The sequence below is a fragment of the Gorilla gorilla genome, chromosome 2 (assembly GCF_029281585.2).
Source record: "Gorilla gorilla gorilla isolate KB3781 chromosome 2, NHGRI_mGorGor1-v2.1_pri, whole genome shotgun sequence".
In the NCBI taxonomy this organism is placed as follows: Eukaryota; Metazoa; Chordata; class Mammalia; order Primates; family Hominidae; genus Gorilla; species Gorilla gorilla.
The window spans coordinates 112195666-112219804 of NC_086017.1; the positions used below are offsets into that span (position 1 = coordinate 112195666).

Here is a 24139-nt window from a genome sequence, read left to right on the forward strand (position 1 = left end):
ACTTATATTTGTCTGGGTATAATACCAGTAATGGGATTGCTGGGTTGAATGGTAATTCTGTTTTTAGCTCTTTGAGGAATCGCCACATTACTTTCCACAATGATTGAACTAATTTGCACCCCCCAACAAGTGTGTCCCTTTTTTCTGCAACCTCGTCAGCATGTTGTTGACCTTTTAACAATAGCCATTCTGACTGGTATGAGATGGTATCTCACTGTGGTTTTGATTTGGATTTCTCTAATGATCAGTGATATTGAGCTTTTTTACCATATGCTTCTTGGCCACATGTATGTCTTTGGAAAAGTGTCTGCTCATGTCCCTTGTCCACTTTTTCATAGGGTTGTTTTTTTCCTGTAAATTTAAGTTCCTTATAGATGCTAGATATTAGACGACCTTTGTCAGATGCCTACTTTGCAAATATTTCCTCCCATTCTGTAGGGTGTCTGTTTACTCTGCTGATAGTTTCTTTTGCTGTGCAGAAGTTCTTTAGTTTAACTAGATCCATTTGTCAATTTTTGTTTTTGTTGTGATTTTGACATCCTCGTCATGAAATCTTTGCCTGTGCCTATATTCAGAATGATATTGCCTAGGTTGTCTTCCAGGGTTTTTATAGTTTTGGGTTTTACATTTAAGTCTCTAATCCATCTTGAGTTGATTTTTGTGTATGGTATAAGGAAGGGGTCCAGCTTCAGTCTTCTGCATATGGCTAGCCAGTTATCTTAGCACCGTTTACTGAATAGTGAGTGCTTTCCCCATTGCTTGTTTTTGTCTGCTTTGTCAAAGATCAGATGGTCATAGGTGTGCAGCTTTATTTCCAGGCTCTATATTCTGTTCCATTGACCTATGTGTCTGTTTTTGTACCAGTACCATACTGTTTTGGTTACTATAGCCCTATAGCACAGTTTGAAGTTGGGTAACATGATGCCTCCAGCTTTGTTCCTTTTGCTTAGGATTGCCTTGGCAATCAGGCCTCTTTTTTTTGGCTCCATATGAATTTTAAAATACTTTTTCATATTTCTGTGAATATCATTGATAATTTGATAGGAATAGCACTGAATCTATAAACTGCTTTACGCAAGATGGCCATTTTAATTCTATTGATTCTTCCTATCCATGAACATGGAATGTTTTTCCATTTGTTTGTGTCATACTGATTTCTTGGAGCAGTGTTTTGCAGTTTTCATTTTAGAGATCTTTCACCTCCCTGGTTAGCTGTATTCATAGGTATTTTATTCATTTTGTGGCAATTGTGAGTGGGATTGCATTCCTGATTTGGCTCTTGGCTTTGTTGCTGTTGGTGTATACGAGTGCTAGTGATTTTTTTTAATGTACTGCATTTTATTACATAAAAGTACAATTAGTAAAATAATATACTAATTTATTTGAATATACTTTTAACTATAATTAATCATTCCTTCCTCTCACTATAATGTTGAAAAGTATTACTCTGAACACCTACCTTATACGTTACTTAATGGAAGTTAACTACAAAGAGCCTCTCCACTTACATTTTCATCATGCATCTTACATTTTAATCTCCTTATTCGTTTATAGAAAAGGTCATAAATAATGCCCAACTAATAAAAAAGAATCTCTAATATCTCTGATGCAGCAACAATTGATCATATGCTTTCACATGTGAATACAATAGGAATAAAATAACAGCATAAAGTAATTTGAAAGCTGTATTACATCATTACTCACTTTTCAAAAAAATTTTTTCAAGGCAACAAGTACATTTTCAATGTAATTACAATACTTCAAAAAATCTACTCCCTTTAAAGTTATATACAAATAATTTATCTAACAACTTTAGTTGTAGATTAGTTTTTATACTCAACACTCTGATTTCGTGTAATGTCTGAAGTGTCAGTACCTTATTCTACTGTAAATTCTTTGATATTTACATAGAGTCAATTTTGAATTAAATATTTTTTCATATTTACTGCATCGGCAAAAATATATTTTCATATAAACTCTGGTGTTTTCTAAGCAGTAATTTTTGAAAAAAAAAAAAGTGTTTCCAAATTCATTACATTTGCAGGACTCTTCTCCAATATAAATTCCCTGATGCTGAAAAAAGCTTGAGCAATTGCTTGAGGGTTTTCCTCTAGTACAAAATGTGTGCAATAAGATCTGTAATACAAGTAAAGGTACTACAACCCCCTTTATATTTGTAACGGTTGTCTTCAGAATAAATACTCTTCTTCACTTCAAAGGCTTATATTTTCTGAAAGAATTTTTGACAGTAATTGCACTTTTAATGCTTTTATTAACTATGAACATTCTTTTTGTTTTGAGACAGAGTTTCGCTTTGTCACCCAGTCTGGAGTGCAATGGCGCGATCTCAGCTCACTGCAACCTCCGCCTCCTGGGTTCAAGCAATTCTCCTGCCTCAGCCTCCCAAGTAGGTGGGACAACAGGCATGCCCCACCATGCCCAGTCAATTTTTGCATTCTCAGTAGAGACAAGGTATCACCATGTTGGTCAGGCTGGTCTCGAACTCCTGACCTCAGGTGATCCACCTACCTCGGCCTCCCAAAGTGCTGAGATTACAGGCGTGAGCCACCACGAGGAGTGGCATTGCCTGGACACTGCACAGTGGAATTTATATAAGGATGTGATGTTAGAGAACTACAGAAACCTGTTCTTCCTTGGTATTGTTGTCTCTAAGCCAGACCTAATGACCTGTCTGGAGCAAGGGAAAAAACCTTTGACTACGAAGAGACATAAGATGATTGCCAAACCCCCAGTTATATGTTCTCATTTTGCCCAAGATCTTTGGCCAGAGCACAGCATAAAAGAGTCTTTCCAAAAAGTGATACTGAGAAGATAAGAAAAATGTGGACATGACAAGCTGTAAAAGTGTGGATGAGTGTAAGGTGCACAAAAGCGGTTATAATGGACTTAAGCAATGTTTGACAACTACCCAGAGAAAAATATTTCAATGTGATAAATATGTGAAAGTCTCTCAAAAATTTTCAAAGTCAAACAGACATAAGACATACTGGAAAAAAAAAAACTTTTAAATGTAAAGAATGAGGCAAAGCTTTTAACCAGTCCTCAACCCTTACTACACATAAGAAAGTTCATACTGGAAAGAAACGCTACAGATGTGAAGAATCTGGCAAAGCCTTTAAGCTGCCTCTAACCTTACTACACATAAGATAATTCACACTGGAGAGAAACCCTACAGATGTAGAGAACGTGGCAAAGCTTTTAACCACCCCTCACCCCTTTTTTCACATAAGAAAATTCTTATTGGAGAGAAACCATACAAGTGTGTTAAATGTGGCAAAGCCTTCATTTCATCCTCAACCCTTACTAAACATGAGATAATTCATAGAAACTCTACAAATGTGAAGAATGTGGCAAAATTTTAACTGTTCCTCAAACCCTACTAAACATAAGATAATTCATATTGGAGATATACCCTACAAATGTGATCAATGTGGCAAAACCTTCACCTGGTTTAGTCAAGCCTCACTAAACATAAGAGAACTCATACTAGAGAGAAACCTTACAAATGTGAAGAATGTGGCAAAGCTTTTAACTGGTCCTCAGCCCTTAATAAACATAAAATAATTCATATTGCACAGGAACCCTAAAGAGTCAATAATGTGGCAAATCTTTTAAATGTTCCTCAACCCTTAATAAGCATAAGATAATTTATACTGGAGAGAAACCCTATAAATGTGATGAATGTGGGAAAACCTTTAACCAGCCCTCAATTCTTAGTAAATATGAGAATTTATATGGAACATAAACCCTACATAAACCCTACAAATATAAAGAACGTGACAAAGCATTTTAAGGAAGTTCTCAACCCTTATTACACATAATTCATACTGGACAGAAACTCTACAAGTGTAAAGAACGCGGCAAAGCCTACAACAAGTTCTCAATTCTTTTTTTTTTTTTCTTTTTTTGAGACAGAGTTTTGCTCTTATCACCCAGGTTGGAGGGCAATGGCATGATTTCACCTCACTACAACCTCCGCCTCCTGGGTTCAAGCCATTCTCCTGCCTCGGCCTCCCAAGTAGCTGGGATTGCAGGTGCCCACCACTATGCCTGGCTAATTTTTGTGTTTTTAGTAGAGAGGGGGTTTCACCTTGTTGGCCGCGCTAGTCTCAAACTCCTGACCTCAGATGATCCACTTGCCTCAGTCTCCTAAAGTGCTGGGATTACAGGCATGAGCCACCACGCCTAGCCATAAGTTCTCAATTCTTAAGAGAAAAACGATAATTCATGCTGAAAAGGAACTCTACAAACCTGAAAGATGTGACAGTGCTTGTACCAACACCTCCAACTTTGCAATACATTAAAAAAAAAAAGTTATACTAGTGTGAAACCCTAGAAATGTATAAAATGTGACAAAGCCTTTATATGGTTGCCACACTTGATTGTAGGTAAGATAATTCATACTGGCAAAACTCCTACAAGTGTAAAGAATGTGGCAAAACTTTTAATCTGTGCTTACACCTTATTTCACAGGAAAGCTATTACCCTTGAGAAAAATTGTCCACGTATAAAGAATATGGAAAAGCCATTAATGCTAGTGATTTTTGTACACTGATTTTGTGTCCTAAAACTTTGCTGAAGTTGTTTATCAGCTGAAAGAGCTTTTGGGCTGAGATCCTATATCTAGAAAATTTATATATAATATATATAAATATATATATAGAATCCAGACATAGAATCATGTCATCTGCAAACAGGGATAGTTTGACTTCCTCTCCTCCAATTTGAATGTACTTTCTCTCTTTCTCTTGCCTGATGGCCCTGGCCAGGACTTCTGACAATTAATTTTTAGGACCACTTTACAATGCTGACTGAATGTTTGCAGTTCCCTACTGTTTGTAATAGTAAAATATTGGGACAATTTGAAATGACCAACAATTAAAAATTTTTAAAGACAACCCAAATATCCCAAAATAAGTAGAGGAATTAAATTAATGAAATTATGGTAAGTTACAAAATAGTACATATTATGTAATATCCCTTTGTTTTAATGTATCTATATATGTATGAAGAATATGCAACGATATATACTATACAGTGAGTGGCAGTTGTCTCTAAATAGGCAAGATTATATGTGTTTGTAATATTGTTCCTTTACTAATTTGTTTGTGGTTTTTTGCTTGATCTTGGTTTTTGAGCATAACATGCCCACCTGACTGTGTAATAATATAATTAATATACTAATTAATAGAAATTCCATTGTTTAATATTTATATTGGATTTTCCTTCCCCCTGGCTAATCATCACTCTCATATATTTAGGTTATCCAACTTTTTGCCATCAAAAAGAACTCAACAGAAATAACTGGGTAAACCTGAATTTAAAATAATAAAGTAAAATAGGGGAGAAAATCCTGAAAAATGAATAAAATTCCTTAAAGAAAAAGAATTGTAAAATCACCCCAGACATGCCAAAATCAGTTAAAACCAGTGGCCAAAAAAATATTAATTTTAATTCATTCTTGAGCTTTCGAAGCAATGGTGACTATATCACAAACTACTATTATTTGCAGTTCCCAGAATTTGGGATTAAGTCTTTGTCTGCATGGGTACCAAGTAAACAACAGGTACTTCATGTCTTATTCATGTGCTGTCTTCTCTGTGAAGCCTTTCCTGATTCCTCCAGACATTGACAGATATCCATTGCCATATGCACCCTTCTTGTACATACTTCTGTTTTATATTTTACCATAATGTAAAGTAAATATTTATGTGTCTGTCTCTTCCATTAGATTAAAAGCTCCCTGAAAGCAGAAACCATATCTTAGCATTTTTATATTCTCTGCCTTATCCCTAACACAGTGAAATATTAATGAAACTGCTATAAAAAATGCCTGAGTTACTAAATCTGACACAGTCACTTCAACAAACATTTAAGTGCCTACTTAGAGTGGAAACATTTATGGAAGCTATAAAAGGAACTAAAACTGTGGCTCTTCACCATAAGCAGCTTAAAAGGTTAATGGAGAAGTTTATATAAGAATATAAGTAATTATAAAACACACAGAATAAATCTTAGAAGTAAAATGAAGTGTTATAAGTGTATAGCAAAGGGAGAAGTTAATTCTGTCTGAAAAGGAGGGATTAGGGAAAGTTTCCTGGAAGAGTCAGTATATCAGAGAAGCTTTAAAAGATGATTAGGATTTTAAAAGGTCGAAACGGTAAGAAAATATAGAGAACTGGCTGGGCACAGTGGCTCACACCTGTAATCCGAGCACTTTGGGAGGCTGAGGCAGGTGGATCACTTGAGGCCAAGAGTTCAAGACCGGCTTGGCGAACATGGTGAAGCTCCATCTCTACCAAAAAATACAAAAATTAGCCAGGTGTGGTGCCACGCACCTGTAGTCCCAGCTACTCGGGAGGCTGAGGCACAAGAATCGCTTGAATACAGAAGGTAGAAGTTGCAGTGAGCCAAGATCAGTGGAGTGTGCCACTGCACTACAGCCTGGGTAAAAGAGTGAGACTCTGTCCCCCCCAAAAAAAAAAAAAATAGAGAACCGAGTAGAATCCACTCTCACTTTCATATACAGTAGGTGAGGAGGAGTATTTTCTTTTTTAATTAGAAAAACAGAGTAGGATTAGTTCCTGGATATCCTTAATTTAGAAATTTGGAGAAGTCAGTTTACAACCCGTTTAAACTGGCAAACAAGATTTCTTCTTTATGCTCCAAACCATACCTTGAAAAAAAGTTTACTTTACCATCAAATAACTTTTAGAACCCAAAGATTATCAATACATGTGATTTTTTTTCACACATGATTTTCGTTAGAGTAGTCAGATTAGGTAGGATTTTAGGAGGGGAGAATGAAAGACACATTTCAAATTAGGTATAATGACTTTCAACATATCCAAAGTGTCCCATATAAAATAAACCTTAATTCTATTCTTATTTGTGCTAAGAAAAAAAAGGAAAAAAATTAAAATACCTTGTCCAAGATCCAAACTAAAAGAAAATTAAAGAAAATATACTTACTGTAACACAACCTTTAGAAGCTCCTTTTATTTTACCAATATAAACAGAAGTAAATATAAAATCCAGTTGTAGATCCATCTCATTACTAGGCATAATACTGGAAATGTTTTCCATGACAGGATTATATGGGCATAATTCAGATGACATCTAACAAGGAATAAATCATAAAATGCATATAATTCTTAAGTATTATATAAATGCTGAAAATGACTTTCACCATCAAATTCTTCTTTAAATTACTATTAGTGAATTTTTGAAGAACTTTATACTGTTCTTACTGTGAAGAAATAGCTATCTAGATTTTTTTTCTGAAAAAATATATGACTTACCTTTGAGAAAATTACACTAAATAGCTGAATCCAAAATTAATTCCACAGACTAAGCTCCAGAAATATATACTCCTCTGTATCAAAGCCATGGTTTCACATTCAATAGTCTCTAATAGGTTTTATTCATTTTTAACTTGACAGAAGAAAGTTTTAAATATATATTGTACTTTTGTTTAAAATAGGTTTTTAAATATATTATCTCTTTTAATCCCCACAACCACCCTATAGGCAGGTTTTTCAGTTTCCCATTTCATAAACAAAGTTAACAGATGTTTAGATTGGTTAAGCGACCTGCCTAAAATCATGCGATTAGTAAGAAGCAAAACAAACATTCAAACGCAGGTTTCTCTCTCCAGGTCCAGTGTCACTTCAACCACATAAAATTGTTTCCATTAACCAAAATAATGTTCTTGCTACTGCACTTTAAAATTTTTTTATTTTAGATTCGGGGGTATATGTGCAGATTTGTTACAAGGATAATATTGTGTGATGCTGAGGGTTGGGCTTCTATTGAACCTGTCACCCAGATAATACACAACAGGAAGTTTTATGGCCCTGGCTCTCCTCATCCCTCCCCCTACTTTTGGAGTCTCCAATGTCTATTGTTCCCATCTTTATGCCTGTGTGCTACTGCACTTTTAATATGCCATGAAGGAATGTAAGTACCTAAGAACCATCTGTTATATCAAATTTATATGCTTTATTGTATACTCTATGTTTGAAGACAACCAACCAGAAATGGCTTATACTTGCCTAAAACCTCAAAAATCACTTCCACTCAAGTGACTATATAACTTTGCTTTTACATTATAATAGAAAACCAGGCAATATCAGCAGCAACTCTTTCCCACTGTTTCTTCTGAAATTTACACTACTTTCAGATGACTTTTTCAACTTTTTCAAACGTGCCTAACCTCTGCACATTATCCGTAACATCACACATCACCAAACAGATTACTACTAAAGCAGTTATTATGCATATGTACTCACTCCCCTCTTACCTCTAGCAAATGTGACTAACCCTTATCTAAAACATATATCATACTCATTATTTTAAACCCAGCTCATAACGCCATTTACCTGCTTAATTGAATTTCTTTGTCATTCTCATGTTTTATTGCTTAGTATACTATTAATATCTTCTTATTCCCTAAGTAAAAAAGGGAATCAATCAATCAAATCAAATCAGGTAGCTCCAACATCAGTCAGACAAATAACTGTGGGCTTTTTTAGTGATAAAATGAGAAGTTGGTATAGAAATAATTTCTCATTGGGTTTCACATTTTGTAAAAACTAGCTGGCTCCTAAAAATGACCAATCCATATTTCTCATAATTCATTTAAAACTGGAACAAGAGAGAGCATAGAGATGTGGCATTCTGCCTTATATGTCTTTGTAGATCTCCACAGTATTGGCTGCTTGGTTGTGATTATGAATGTAGTAAATTCCACAAGATATGTTATTTTCTTATAATATGATCATTTCATACTACATTGTCAATTTATACCCTGCCAAGACCTAATTCTTCTACAAGTTTAAATTCATTATCAATAATGACACTTTTAATTATATATGCAACTAAACCATCAAGTAGGATATTGACCCCATCTGGTAAAAATGGTTACATTTTTGCAAAAATTCAGAACAAAGCTGCTGAGGTGATTTCTACGTGGAATACCAAATACAAAAGAAAATACCCATGAAACAATAATCAGACCAAACTGTTTTCATAGATCGGGCCAACTCTTCATCATACTCTGCAAAATAACAGCCTCTGACATTATTCAAAAACAAAACAAGATAAGTTTACCATAATTCTGCACTGGTGGTCAATGATCTTTTCTTACAAATAGAATAATCACAGACTAATAATAAGAAAGAGTACCAGCTGGGAGCGGTAGCTCATGCATGTGATCCTAGCACTTTGGGAGGTGGAGGTAGGAGGATTGCTTGAGCCCAGTAGTTAGAGACCAGCCTGGACAACAAAGAGAGACCCTCATCTCTAAAAATAGTATATATTTTAAAAACATTAGCCAGGCATGCTGGCATGAGCCTATGGTCCCAGCTACCTGAGAGGCTGAATGAGAGGGATGCTTGAGCCCAAGAGGTTGAGGCTGCAGTGAGCCATGATCATGTCACTGCACTCCAGCCTGGGTGACAGGGCAAGACCCTGTCTCAAAAAAAGAAAGAAAGAAAGAGAATACTGATAATAAATGATTTGAACCTTATTTTAGACCTACTCTCTTCAAAGGACTGAATTAATCGACTGATATTAAACTAACACACTTCCATTTATGATTTTCTATAAGAACGAAGAGGCAGAGGACTTACCAAACTTGATAGGTTTCTGACCTATATCTCCAAAGCCATGTTCTTTCCTCTATATCATACTGCCTTCATAGTATGTGAGGAAAAGGAGTAATTCCAAGTAGCCATAATACTCCAAGACCAGACATATAAATACTAGAAAATGTGTTTAATTCTACAAAATGTTAGTGAAATGTCCAATGAAAGCCATAAAAAAAGAAAAATATTCAAGTAATAGACTATTCAGACTGAAAAATATAAATCACCAAAAGAAAATGGCATAATCTTTTCATTTCAAAATAAAGACAACTACATATTTCAAACTACTATAAAAGTTGTCTGAAAATTCAAACTAAGAAAATTTGTAATTTTCATTACAATATTCAGCTTGATAAAACAAATAACAGTCATTAACCAATAGTGTACATTTCATTGTTAATCTATGAGAAGACAGAAATAAATTACCTGTACAGATTCACATGTAATCAATGGTAGTTCTAACAATGCTGATTCAGAAGTACTCTCATTTTCATTAGTTGTCTCACGGTCTTGCTTAGATTGTAACTTGAGAATTTCTGAACTTTTATGTTCAACAGGTCCCTCTTCATCACTGGAAACAACAACTAAAACGGAAAAGAAAAATGTATTTTTGTTTGTTTATTTATTTATTTATTTATTTATTTTTTGAGACACAGTCTCCCCATCTCGGCTCACTGCAACCTCCACCTCCCGGGCTCAGGCAATTCTCCTGCCTCAGCCTCCCGAGTAGCTGGAATTACAGGCATGCGCCACCATGCCCAGCTAATTTTTGTATTTTTAGTAGAGACAGGGTTTCACCATGTTCGCCAGGCTGGTCTCAAACTCCTGACCTCAGGTGATCCTCCCGCCTTGGCCTCCCAAAGTGCTGGGATTATAGGTGTGGGTCACTGCACCCAGACGAAAAGTGTATTTTAAATGTGTAACAATCACATATCAAAAAAAGAACTTTTGGCCGGGAGCAGTGGCTCACTCCTGTAATCCCAGCACTTTGGGAGGCTGAGGTGGGTAGATTCCCTGAGGTCAGGAGTTGTGAAACCCTGTCTCTAGCAAAAATACAAAAATTAGCCGGGCATGGTGGTACATGCCTATAATCCCACCTACTTGGGAGGCTGATTAAGGAGATTACTTGAGCCCAGGAGGGGGAGGTTGCAGTGAGCCAAGATTGCACCACTGCACTCTAGCCTGGCCGACAGAGAGAGACTCTGTCTCAAAAAAAAAAAAGAACTTTCTAATTAATGCAATTTATTTTTAATAATCCTGTTAAACTTAATCATCTAAATTTATTCAATTTAGAAACAGGCCTATCAGTTGTTATCTGATTTACAGTAGTTACAGACAATGACTCTAAATCAGCACAATTATTCAGCAGTTACCTGTACCCTTACCTTCTAAAGAATAAAGATGTTTAAAAATGGATAAAGCCATGAGGAGGCCTTAGTAACAAATTCTAGTTCTAACAGTGTATTGTGCCATCACTCTAAATTATACTTTTAAGTCCTGTTACATGAATTGCTTCAAGGAATGGGAAATTAATAACTAGGGGAAGATGTGGGAGAGTATTCACTGGAGATCCTTTAAAACCTTTGGAATTTCTTTGTACCATGTGATGGCATCAACTACTCAGAAGCTGATTAAATCAAAATTAATGATAATAATCAGATAGCACTTAAACTCTGCATACTTTATCAACCAAATGACAGTAATGATGGTCTTTAAATAATCTATTTTAAAACTATTGAGATGACAGTGTACTTACTAATCTAAGAAAAAAATTACTTCTGTTTTCAAGTCCTCCATTAGTTTACCTAAACCTATATTTTAAAACTCATGAAGGAGACCCCAAACCCCAAGCCCTTTTTTCCTAAAGTTAATATATTCCACAATGATGTCATAAACAGCTTATGGCCTTAGCCAAATTTGTTCAAGAAGAATAAAAAAATAACTAAGTAAAGCAGAGGAAATTAAGTAACTTTATAATCCTCCTGTCACTTACTTGGTTCAGCTGAGATCAGTGATTGGTTCCCTTCATCATGTCCTCTTAGAATAGGCTTTTCTACGGTATTCAACTCATTCTCATCCTTCTCAACCAGGGAAGAAATCCCCACAATATCAATGGAATTAGAGTTCTCAACAGTTTCAGTGGTTGAACCGGCAGAGGCACTTTTGGTGGCATTACTCAAAGTCAACTCCTGACTGTTAAGTGAGGATAGTTTAGTAAAATCACTTTTTGTAGGTTTAGTTGTAATTTCTTCAGGCAGTTTTGGATCCTGATGATAGTTTTCACTTGACTTTTCAAACTCAGTGGATATTGTTGAGTCATCTTCTTGTTTTTTCTAAACATAAACACATAGAAAAAAATAGCATCTTTCAAATTTGGCTTGCTTAAACCATTTTTAAATTCCTAAAAAAAAAGTAAAAATATTATATCACTTCTATAACTACATGGATAGAAAACTAAACAATTATACTACATTATACTTGCCAATGTCTCCCAAATTTAAAGATACAGGGTTTGGTCTGTCCAATCTGATACCTGATAATTTTTTAAAGGGTGAAATTGGGAGATTTCCATCATTACAAATGCTTTGTCAGATGGTCTCCCATGATCTAAGTCAACTTTAGAATGAGAAGATGTATTTACATATTTTTATTTTGCAAAAGTAATAATGCCAATGTGACTACTTTGGTAAAACTACTTTGGTAAAAAAATTTAAAAATTAACAATATAACAACATTAAAAATTATGAAAATCAACCACTGCCTTCAATATCTCATTTACTGTATAAATCTGAATCATGTTTATAATTACAACCCAAAAACATTACAAGGTCCTGAAATGATTTATGGATCAAAGAAATTGAAAAGCTGTCTTACTGTTTTATTGCTACTTATATACTAAGTCTTTGAAAATAGAAAATGTATGTATTTAATATGATAATTCTTTACTTAGAATAAATTCCCTAAACTCTAGATAAACAGAAGCTTAAAGAATTTGGTAAGTAAATTGCTACTGATAAAATAAATCTAATAATAATTTTACAGAGCAAGCAAAAAAAAGTGACTAGACAGTATGAATAGTATTTGGCTGAAATAAAGAAAAAGAAAAGTCTGAAGGATGTACAACTACCTACTAAGGAAAGAGCGATACAAGAAAATAAGCAATTTTAACTTTTTTAATCATTCATAGTATTTGAAATGTGTTCCAATAACTCTGTATCACCAAGAAAAGTTACATTTAAAATTGTTTTTTAATAATAAAGCTAACAGTGAACCAAAAACTAAAGAAATCTGATAATAAAAGCTGAAAGCTAGAGGAACATTATTTGGCCACAGTCAACTCATTTTTATCATAGCATGAAATTATTTCCTATAATATCTAAATACCTCTACTTACTGTCTGTTCTGTTGACTTATCCAAAGAAGTACAATATTGAGAATCAGGTAAATTATTTCTAAGCCTTCTCTTTGTCTTCCTGGAAATCAGAGTGAGTTCCACTTTTGAATCAGAATATTTAACATCCTTGTTTCTGCTTTCCTGTTCGAGATGATCACAACCTCTACTTCCACTGTTAAGGTCTTAAAAAACAAATGAAGCATAAATATGGACAAAAAAGTATAGAGAGAATCTCTTTTAGAAAAGCTTGAAGTAACATCATCAGAATTGCTATACTACTTCCAAAGCTCATTAAAACAGAAATGTACTGTTAAATTCTCATACTGACACTGGATGAAGGTAAAGGCATGCCCTATTTTAATTGGTATATACCAAGTAAATGTTCATTATACAATAGTTGTGAGGTGAGAAAAATACATAAAGAAGAAATATCCTTTTTCACAGTAGCCAAAGCAAAGCCACCAAACTGTTTTTCCATTTGCTATAAATGCATTTGGCTGTACTATCAAAAAAAAAGGGGGGATTAAGAAAATGTGGCCCATATACACCATGGAATACTATACAGCCACAAAAAAGGATGAGTTCATGTCCTTTGTAGGGACATGGATGAAGCTGGAAACCATCATTCTCAGCAAACTACCGCAAGAACAAAAAACTAAACACCGCATGTTCTCACTCATAGGTGGGAATTGAACAACGAGAACACTTGGACACAGGAAGGGGAACATCACACACCAGGGCCTGTCATAGGGTGGGGGGTGGGGGGAGGGGGGAGGGATAGCATTAGGAGATATACCTAATGTGAAGGATGAGTTAATGGGTGCAGCACACCAACATGGCACATGTATACATATGTAACTAACCTGCACGTTGTGCACATGTACCCTAGGACTTAAAGTATAATAATAATAATAATAAAAAGGGGGGGTCTTATTAAAATCCAGAAAATTCATGTCTTAAAGTTTGATAATTCAATGTGACTTTATAAACTAAGTCTTTTAAAATGTAATTTACGTAAATACATATTTTTAGTGGAAAGGGACTATAATTTGAAAGAGTGTTGATCACTGCTCTTTAAAAGGAGCCAAAATACCTTTGCTCTGTAGTTGGCTATAATATGTGATCATTCACAACGTTACCAATTTACTTGCCAGTTTATTTCTTCTTTTCAATAATCAAGACCCTGTCATTTTAAGTCTCCAATAAATCCATCATTCTAGAGAAGTACTTCCTTTTTTAAGTCAACAAGACATCATTTTGAAACTCATGCCAATCATTACTAAAAATATTTAATATTTCTGTTATCAAATATATGTACTGTACAAAAATACCTTCCAAAAGTTTCCACCTAATTGACTAAAAGTTATCCTGAATTATTTTGCTTTCTGAATCTATGTCATACAAGTACCAACTCAAAGTTTATACACAGCAAGTCACAAAGCAGTTGCCTTTAATTCACAATTTTCAATTCATCTGACTGGCCTGACTTTTCCATTCACGGAACGTTCTTCAACACCATACATCTTCTCTTCAAACTATTCTTGCTTTTACTGTAGCTTCAACAATTCCTAATAACTAATATTCATGATAATTTGTCTTTGACATTACTTAAAGGAAGGCACTGGAACAGGATTGAGGGTAAAAATTCCAAGATAGTCAATCGCCTTTCAATTTCCACAGAAAACACCTTACTCCCTAAGGAAAATAAAACTCCCCCCAAATCATCAACACAATATTTAGGATAGCACATTAAACTTTATATGTAATATTGTAAACTATAAAAGTGGTCTAATACAATTTCTACACACAATGTATCAAACTATAATTTCTAAACATAAATATTATACTACAGTAAAATGATTCATGAAAGGAAAGGGGCTTGAGAAAAACTTGATTATACAGGAGTTTTCTTTTAAATAATTTATTATTTGCACATCAGTCAAGCCTGTCTCATGGAAAAAGGAATAACTTTATTATATAGAATGAAATATTGTAAAAATAGAATTCCACCTGCATAATATGTAATTTAACCTGCAAATATTACTAGCATATAAAACTAAAGAGGTGACAAAATCCTGTAAACAACAGAATACTAAGTATTTCCAAGGTATTATGTTGGTGAAAGCAAATTCCACAAGGCAAACTTAATGTGCTATGGAAAAAAATGGTACATCTAAGATTTCATTCAGAATTTCCATTAATTTACAGGTTTTTTAAAAATAACTGGTATCAGATGTAGGAGAGTAAACACCGCTTTAATAAAGATTCAATAGCTAATTGTATTAGAAACACTTTCCCTATCAGTAGTGGTACCTTCAGGGATACTGAAAAACTAAAAAATGTTTCTTTTGTCATGTACTCTTCCCTGATGCATGTCTAAAATGCCACTGTGATCTTGAGGTAACACTCCTGGGTACAAATCAGAAAGTATTTTATTCAAGTCAATGTGAGGACTGTTAGTCCTCACATTCTACTGCTTTCCTGGGTAGAGTAGGAATCTTTGTCTTGATAGTACCTGAACTGAGCCCACTTGTACAAATACTTATATTTTTACTTGGTAATCAATACAGTCATCCCTCAGTATCCTCAGGGGATTGGTCCCAGGGACCCAGGATACCAAAATCCATGGATCCATAAGCCCCTAAAGGTATAGTATTTGCATATAACCTATATACATTCTCCTGTATAGTTTAAATAATCTCCAGATTACTTATAATACCCAATACAACATAAATGTTATGTAGTTGTTATATGTATTTTTTATGATTGTATTATTTTTATTGAAGTTTTTTTCAAATATTTTCCATCTTTGCTAGGTTGAATCTACAAATGCGGAACACAAAGATACAGAGAGATGACTGTAATTACTTCTAAGAAAAGTACAGTTTATAAGAAAATAAATGTTTTTCATTATACACTGACAGTGACTAATCGGAAGCTTGTGTGTAAAAAGTCACAGCACATTCTCCAAAGACTGCCTTTATAAGAGTTTCAGCTGGTTTCTTGTACAAATAAAAGTTATTACTCTAGTTTCATTTTAAATTTTTTTCTATTAAAAAGGCTACTAAAAAGAATCTTTAAATAGCTGTGCTCCAAATGAAGTGTAATGAATTTTTGCACAGCATCATCAAAAGATTTTTTTGTATTGTGAATAACTTATGAAATCACTCAAAAATAAAACAGTGGCCATGCGCGGTGGCTCATGCCTATAATCCCAGCATTTTGGGAAGCCGAGGCAGGCAGATCACTGGAGCCCAGGAGTTTGAGACCAGCCTGGGCAACATGGCAAGACCTTGTCTCTGCAAAATACAAAAAATTAGCCAGGCGTGGTGGTGCATGACTATAGTCTCAACTACTCGGGAGGCTGATGTGGGAGGATCACTTGAGCCCAGGAGGTAGAGGCTGAAGTGGGCTGTGATCATGTGTGATCATGCCACTGTACTCCAGCCTGGGTGACAGAGTGAGGCCCTGTCTTAAAAAGAAAAAGAAAAAGAGAAAAGCAAGAAAGAAAGCAAGCAACAAAGAGACTTCAACAACATTTGAAGCTATCAATAATCCAACAGACCCCTAAAGGTGTTAGTTTCACAAATAAATAATGTAGTCAAATTGTTTTTCTTCAAGTATCAGTAAAATATTTTTAATTCTTGAAAGAGAGGCAAAAAAGAAAAAGAAGTCGAATCATAAATCCTATATGCAAGGAGGCCTACAAAAAATTTTCACAAGTCTAGGAAGTATTTACCTTCAAATTTGCTAATAGTGGCTTGTTTGGCATCCTCCTGAAGTTGAGAGAAATTCTAATGAATAGAGAATGTATTTCATGGTAGGCAAATAGACAGTGATTAGCTAATAATAAAAACCCAGTTAGCAGTAACATTAATATCCATGGAAACAACACTTAGAAACAGCTAAATTAACATAACTTCATAGCTATATCCAAGTCTCCCCAAAGAAGAAAAAAATATATTAAAATTTAACTTTTGGGATTAGTAAATAAATCTATAAATGAGTACTACGCTACATAAAGAGTAGGTTTAGCAATTTTATTTGTGTTGCCAAATTATCTCCCTTTACTTTCACATATCCTTTCAAAGTAAAATAATTTATTTATAACAAAAATTATTATTAATACAATAAGAAAAAATTCAAATTCCAACAGTTTTCTAAGGTTCACAAACCTTCAGGCTGAGTATCAGATATTAAAAGAGAAATGCCATCATCCTTTCTTCGTTTTTCTTTATTGTGCGCAGCCTGCTTTGCAGAATTGTCATCTACTGTCTTACTTCGTTGTGAGCCCCTGCAAAAGAGAACTGTATTATACTCAATTCTAATAAAGCCCAAATGAATTTAGAAGCCAACTAGCATGTATTTAAAAATCCAACACATTACAAACACAGTCCCACATGGCAGACTATAAGATCTGGGTAGTAAAAAAAATATTGAACTCAGATTTAAGAAATAAGTTATCCTCCCTTTTCTACCTTTAAATTCCCCATGTGTGTTTAGGGGGAAAAAAAATGAGATATCAACATTGGAGGATTGTGTACATGCAAAATGAGCAAAAGAGTAATACTATACAAGTATTAAATAAGTTAGGTTTAAAAAGTAAAATTCCAAGGACACAAGTACCTCAATAATTAAACCTATGTATAGTCAAACAATTATAAGCCAAAGCTGAATGTTAATATATTTCAAGCGTGGTTCATATACCAAAAGTATGGTAACAAATTTTCAGTAGTATGTGGTAATAAATTTTACCTACAGAGAAAATAATTTAAAGTCTAAGGTACTGGTAAAATAACAAATTTTGGAATGATAGTCACAATGTTACTACTAATAAAAATTTAGAAATATAAAACATACTATAATGTATAAGTGCATACATATGAAACACAATATAAAAACTTAGACTGGAAGGATTCAAGCCTATTTGGGTAGTAGATAACTCTAAAGAGGGAGAGTATTAGAATCAGGGAATATAAAATAAATAAGTTTTCAACTTTCTATAATACTTCTTTAAAAACAAATTTAAATCTGAAAAAAATAGGAATTATATTGGTTAAATCTGAGTGATATGTATTGGCATATTATTCTCTATACTTATGTACATATTTGAAGTATTTCATAATTTTAAAATATATAAATTATTTACAACTAAGGCAACTAGTATAAGTCAAAAACAAGGACTATAAAGACCAATTACACATAATGCTTCCTCGTTTTGAGAGAATTATTTGGAAGGCTAAAAATGACTTATAAATTAAAAAAAGCTACAGTATCCAAACATCACCAGTGTAGTGTCATAGTTAAAGAAAGGGTTATTGCTGCTATTACACTGCTCATTTTCATATTTACTTTGGTAAAATTTTCTTCATTTTCAGATTGGAAATTAAAAGGCCAAAATAATCAAAATCGTAAGGGTGAGCCAATTTCATTTGCAAAGAGGTTCTGACTGAGTCAAATCATTCCACTCCTCAACCCTCAAGAATCATTCTTGAAGAATAAGGGCATCTAAGCAAATTTATACCATAGAGTTTTGTTTACTGAAAATGAAAACCAAAAGAGAAGTCAAAAAAAATTTGTCCTCCCTGAAAGAATTATCACTACAGGCACTATAAACAAAAATAAAATGTGACCTAAAAGACGATCTAAAAAGATGCTTAGGTACTTATGTTTCCCCTGATATAAGAAGCAAACAGTGTAATAGTGCTTGTTTTTCTAGCACAATGAACAATGAAAAACAAAATAAGATTTCACATGTAAATCACATTAAAAGTTATATGGTTGTAGAAAAAAGACTTTATAATAGAGGATTTTCTTGACTAAATGCTAAGCATTAAGTAGTTGGCATGAAACCAAAAATAAAAATGAGTAAGTATTTTCAAAAGGTAATGTCATATGATTCAAATGCACATACAGTGAAGCCAAACACATCTGTAATATAATCTCAATCCAAATAACAGTTTTTTGCAGAATATGACAATCTGGTTCTAAACTGTACATGGTGGAAAGTCACGTGTTTAAAGATAAGGACAGCAATGTTCAAACACTGTTAGCTTCCATCCTCTTATAAGAAAAGGAAATGAATGGACTGGAAACACCCAAGTTCCTGAACAAGAAATATAAATATTCACATTATTCAAGTTAACAAGTAAATGTAATAAAAGCTCAAAATAAATATTTTCCAATGCAACAAAATTCTAAGAATTTTTTTAAATAGCCAAGCAAATATACTTTAAAATTATAAAAATGTATTAAAATAGTGTGGTACTAGAATAGAGAGAGACATATCGACCATAGAAATAGAAAACAGAACCCAGGAACAAACTTTCAAATATATGCTCAAAAGATTTTTGACAAGGATGCTGAAACCATTCAATAGGGAAGGGACAGTCTTTTCAATAAAGGGTGCTGTGAACATAGGATAGTCATATGCAAAAGGAAGAAGTTGGACAGTTATCTAACACCATCTACAAAAATTAACTCAAAGTGGATCAAACACCTAAATATAAGGCAGAAAACTATAAAACTCTTAGAAGAATTCATAGGGGAAATCTTTATGACATTAGATTTGGCAGTGATTTCTTTGATATAACAACAAAAACACAGTCAACAACAAAGATAAATTGGAGTTCGTTAAAATTAAAAACTTATGGCTGGGCATGGTAGTTGACGCCTGTAATCCCAGCTACTCGAGAGGCTGAGGAGTGAGGATTGCTTGAGGCCAGGAGTTCAAGAACAGCCTGGGGAACATAATGAAACCCCACACACACACACACACACACACACACACACACAAAATTTAATAATTAGCTGGGCATGATGGTATGCCCCTGTAGTCTTAGCTACTCAGGAAGCTGAGGGGAGAATCACTTGATCCCAGGAGTTCAAGGAGGCAGCTACAATTGTGCCACTGCACTCCAGCCTGGGCAATAGAATGAGGCTCTGTCTCAAAAAAAAAAAAAAAAAAAATCAAAAATTTTTGTTTATCAAAGGACACTAGTGAAAAGACAACCCACAGAATGGGAGAAAATATCTGCAAACCACATATATATTAAACGATTAATACTGATAATAATAAAGACCTCCTACAGCTCAACAACAAAAAATTAATAACAATTAAAAAATGGGCAAAGTATTTGAAGAGATGTTTCTCCAAAGACATACAAATGGCCAATTAGCATGAAAAGATGTTCAACGTCACTAATCACTGAGGAAATGCAAGCCCAAACAACAACATACCATTTCACACAGATTAGGACAGAGTAATTAAAAAAAATTTTTTTTCATTAAAAAAAATTAAACATTGGCAAAAATGTAGAAAAATTGGAACCTCTGTACATTGTTGGTGGGAATGTTCAACAGTGCAGTCACTGTGGAATGGTTTGGTGGTTCCTCAAAAAGCTAAATAGAGAACTGCGATATAAGAAGCTAAACACAGGCCGAGCACAGTGGCTCACGCCTGTAATCCCAGCACTTTGGGAGGCTGAGGCGGGCAGATCACCTGAGGTCGAGAGTTCGAGACCAGCCTTTCCAACACGGAGAAACTCCGTCTCTACTACTAATACAAAAATTAGCGAGGCGTGGTAGCGTACGCCTGTAATCCCAGCTACTCAGAGGCTGACGCATGAGAATCACTTGAACCCGGGAGGCGGAGATTGTGGTGAGCCAAGATCATGCCATTGCACTCCAGCCTGGGCAACAAGAGTGAAATTCCATCTCAAAAAAAAAAAAAAAAAAAAAAGAAGCTAAACACATAATCACAAAGTTACCAAGCAATCCCACTCCTAGGTATATACCCAAAGGAATTGAAAGCAGGGACATGAACAGATTCTTGTACTCCATTGTTCACTGTAGCACACTATTCACAATAGCCAAAAGGTGAAAACAACCTTAGGGTCCATCAAGAAATGAAAAGAAAAACAAAATGTGGTATATTCATACAATAAAACATTATTGGGCCATAAAAAGGAATGAACTTGTGATAAGTGCTACATGAATGAACTTTGAACACATTACGCTAAGTAAACTCAGCCAAACACAAAAGGACAAATATTGTGTGATTCCACTTAAAGAGGTAACTAAAATAGACAAATTCACAGAGACAGAAAGTAGATTAGAGGCTACTAGGGGATTAGGAGAGGGGAGAATGGGGAATTATTATTTAATGGTAACACAGTTTCTGCTTGAGATGAAAAAGTTGTGATAATGGTTGCACAGCAATATGGATGAACTTTGAGGACATTATGCTAAGAAAAAATAAGCCACTAACTAAAAGACAAATACTGATATTCCATTCATATGATGATATATTTAGAATAGTCAAATTCATACAGGCAGAAAGTAGAATGGTGATTTCCAGGGACTGGAAGAAGGGAAAAATGGGGAGTTAGAGTTTAATAGATACAGAGTTTCAGTTTGGGAAGATGGAAAAAGTCCTGGAAAAGAATGGTGGTGATGGCTGCACAAATATGTGACTACTTAATGGCAGTGAACTGTACACTTAAAAATGGTTAAAATGGCAATTTTTAGGTTACTGATATTCTATTACAATCTTTAAAATACAAAAAAGGTATTAAAATGTACAATAAATGAAGGGAATAGGAGAACTAGTTCTACTAATTTCATAATAAAACATAATACAGAGTAACATCAACAAGTAAAGTATAGTACTACAGACTAGTATATAAGAAATGGCTGGCAAACAGCAAAAAACCAAACACCGCATGTTCTCACTCAAAGGTGGGAACTGAACAATGAGAACACATGGACACAGGAAGGGGAACATCACACTCTGGGGACTGTTGTGGGGTGGCGGGAGCGGGGAGGGATAGCATTAGGAGATACACCTAATGTTAAATGACGAGTTAATGGGTGCAGCACACCAACATGGCACATGTATACATATGTAACAAACCTGCATGTTGTGCACATGTACCCTAAAACTTAAAGTATAATAAAAAAAATGCAAAAAGAAAAAAAACAGAAGAATTTGAAACAAAGCTGGGAAACAAAGCTTTCAAATTCAGTTGTAGTGGACTAACTGGGTAACAACAGAGAAAAAAAGAATTCAGAACTACATCCAATACTCTAAGGTAAAATGAACTATCATATGCTAATGATTAAAAGTTGTAAGATTTTTTTTAAACAACCATCAGAAGAAAAACACTATATTTATTAGCCTTGTGGAAGAAGAATTTCTTGAGAATGGAAGTAAAGAAATTATAGAGAAAAATATGATCGGATTCCACCACATACATGGTGAACTTTTAATAAATGATAAACTAAGAGCATCAAAATAAAAAAGAGAAATTAAACCCAAAACTGCATCAAACGAAGTGCAATACACAGGAGTTCCCAGTCCAACATGAAAGGAGCTTGGAAGTTATCTATCCTAACGGGTAAAACTGAAAAATCAACAACTCTTCCTGGACGTGACAGAAAAGTGAAGTCACAGAATGAATGGCTGCCCCCAAAATGGGAGAAAGACAGCCAGGTGAATACAGAGAATCGCAACTTACTAAAGCAAAAACCCACAAGCAGAAACAGTCCCAGTAACTACTATTGGAGTATGAAGACCTAAACTGCAATTGACAAATTGCTGAGGGTTCAGTGTACATAAGTCTAAGAGTTAAAAATCCCAGAGGACTTAGTCATAAAGGGGGTCGCACACTTTTGTGAGTTTTATCTCCAGGAGTTCAACCAGGTTCTCACAGTGAATATCAGAAAAATCCCCTCATGGTTCAGCAGAGGAAGGTAAACATTTTCAAATATATCAGAGCATTCTGTTCTTAACAAGGCCTGCCCTCAAGAAAAACTATTTCACCAGAGCCTAAACTATGAGTTATTTTTTAGAGCCTAATCAAGCAGGGGAAATAAAAAATACCCAACTCTAGCTCCGTCTAGCATTCTGTGTGAGGAAAAGCAAGGAAAATACAATATTCCAAGACCATCTAGCTTTCCATGTGGGAGAAGCGAAATATCTAACTTCATTATATTCCAGGTATGCTGTTGCACCAAAGTGTTCAGAAGAGAATGAGAAGCACTTGTAAAGTTAACAGGCCAAGGACAAAGGCTCATTAACCCATTTATGCCTGAGGTTGCAATTTTTTGAATTTTTGCAATCACAGCTTGGTGATAACCTTTAGCAGTAGGATATAAATAACTTCCACATGTGTAGCGTTCCAGTAATAGAACACTAAGCATAAATGGGTTAAAAGACTGAAACCTAACAGGACTACAGAATGCTTTTCTTCGTCTCACATCTTACCACCACATTCCTAAAGGTCTATTTACAGTAGTTGCTTTTATCTAGTACATCATGTCCAACTATCCAAAAAAAAACAAAAAACAAAAAGAAAATTAAAAGCCACACTAAAAGAAAAAAAAAAACCACAGTTTGACAACAAGTATCAGAACCAGAACCAGACATGTCAGAGATGTTGAATTATCAGATTAGGAATTTAAAACAAATATGATCAACAGATAAAGTATACAGCATATAAGCACTTATGGGCAATGTTAGCAGAGAGAAAGTGTAATGAAGAATGAAAAAGAAATACTAAAGATCAAAACACTGTAACAGAAATGAACAATGCCTTGGATGGGCTCACTAGTAGACAGGATATGGAAAAGGAAAGAATCTCTGAACTTGAGTATATAGAAATAGAAAATTCCAACACAGGAAAGCAAAGAGAAAAAAAGACTAAAAAAAACCATAACAGAATATTGAAGAAATGTGGGACAACTACAATAGGTGTAGCATAGGCATAATGGGAATATCATAAGAAGAAGAAAGAGGTAAAGAAACAGAGGAAAAATGCAAAGCAATAATGCATGAGAATTTCCCCAAATTAATGTCAGGCACCAAATCACAGACTGGCAAGTTCAGAGAACACCAAAGAGAATAAATGCCCAAAAAATAACACCTAGGCATATCATATTAAACTGCAAAAAAATCAAAGATTTAAAAACAGTTAATAAAATCCAGAAAAAAATAAGCCCTTAACTATAGAAAAACAAAGACAAGAATTGTATCTCATTTCTCAGAAACCATGCAAGTAAGAACACTGTGGAGTGA

General features: G+C 34.4%; 1 protein-coding gene across 8 annotated transcripts in view; it reads right to left on the minus strand.

The window, feature by feature from the left end:
• SENP7 (SUMO specific peptidase 7) overlaps nt 1-24139 on the minus strand; it is a 203714-nt gene that overhangs the window by 30466 nt on the left and 149109 nt on the right. For 7 of the 8 annotated variants that reach the window (XM_055381850.2, XM_019024695.4, XM_055381853.2 and 4 more), the window contains 5 exons: nt 17238-17356; nt 13063-13244; nt 11662-12001; nt 10095-10252; nt 6994-7140 (listed from right to left, as the gene is read on the minus strand). In XM_055381850.2, the coding sequence (XP_055237825.2) occupies nt 6994-7140; nt 10095-10252; nt 11662-12001; nt 13063-13244; nt 17238-17356 (946 nt within the window). Of the gene's footprint in view, nt 1-6993; nt 7141-10094; nt 10253-11661; nt 12002-13062; nt 13245-17229; nt 17357-24139 lie in introns of those variants that run through there. The other variant, XM_063703982.1, reaches the window with a different exon arrangement.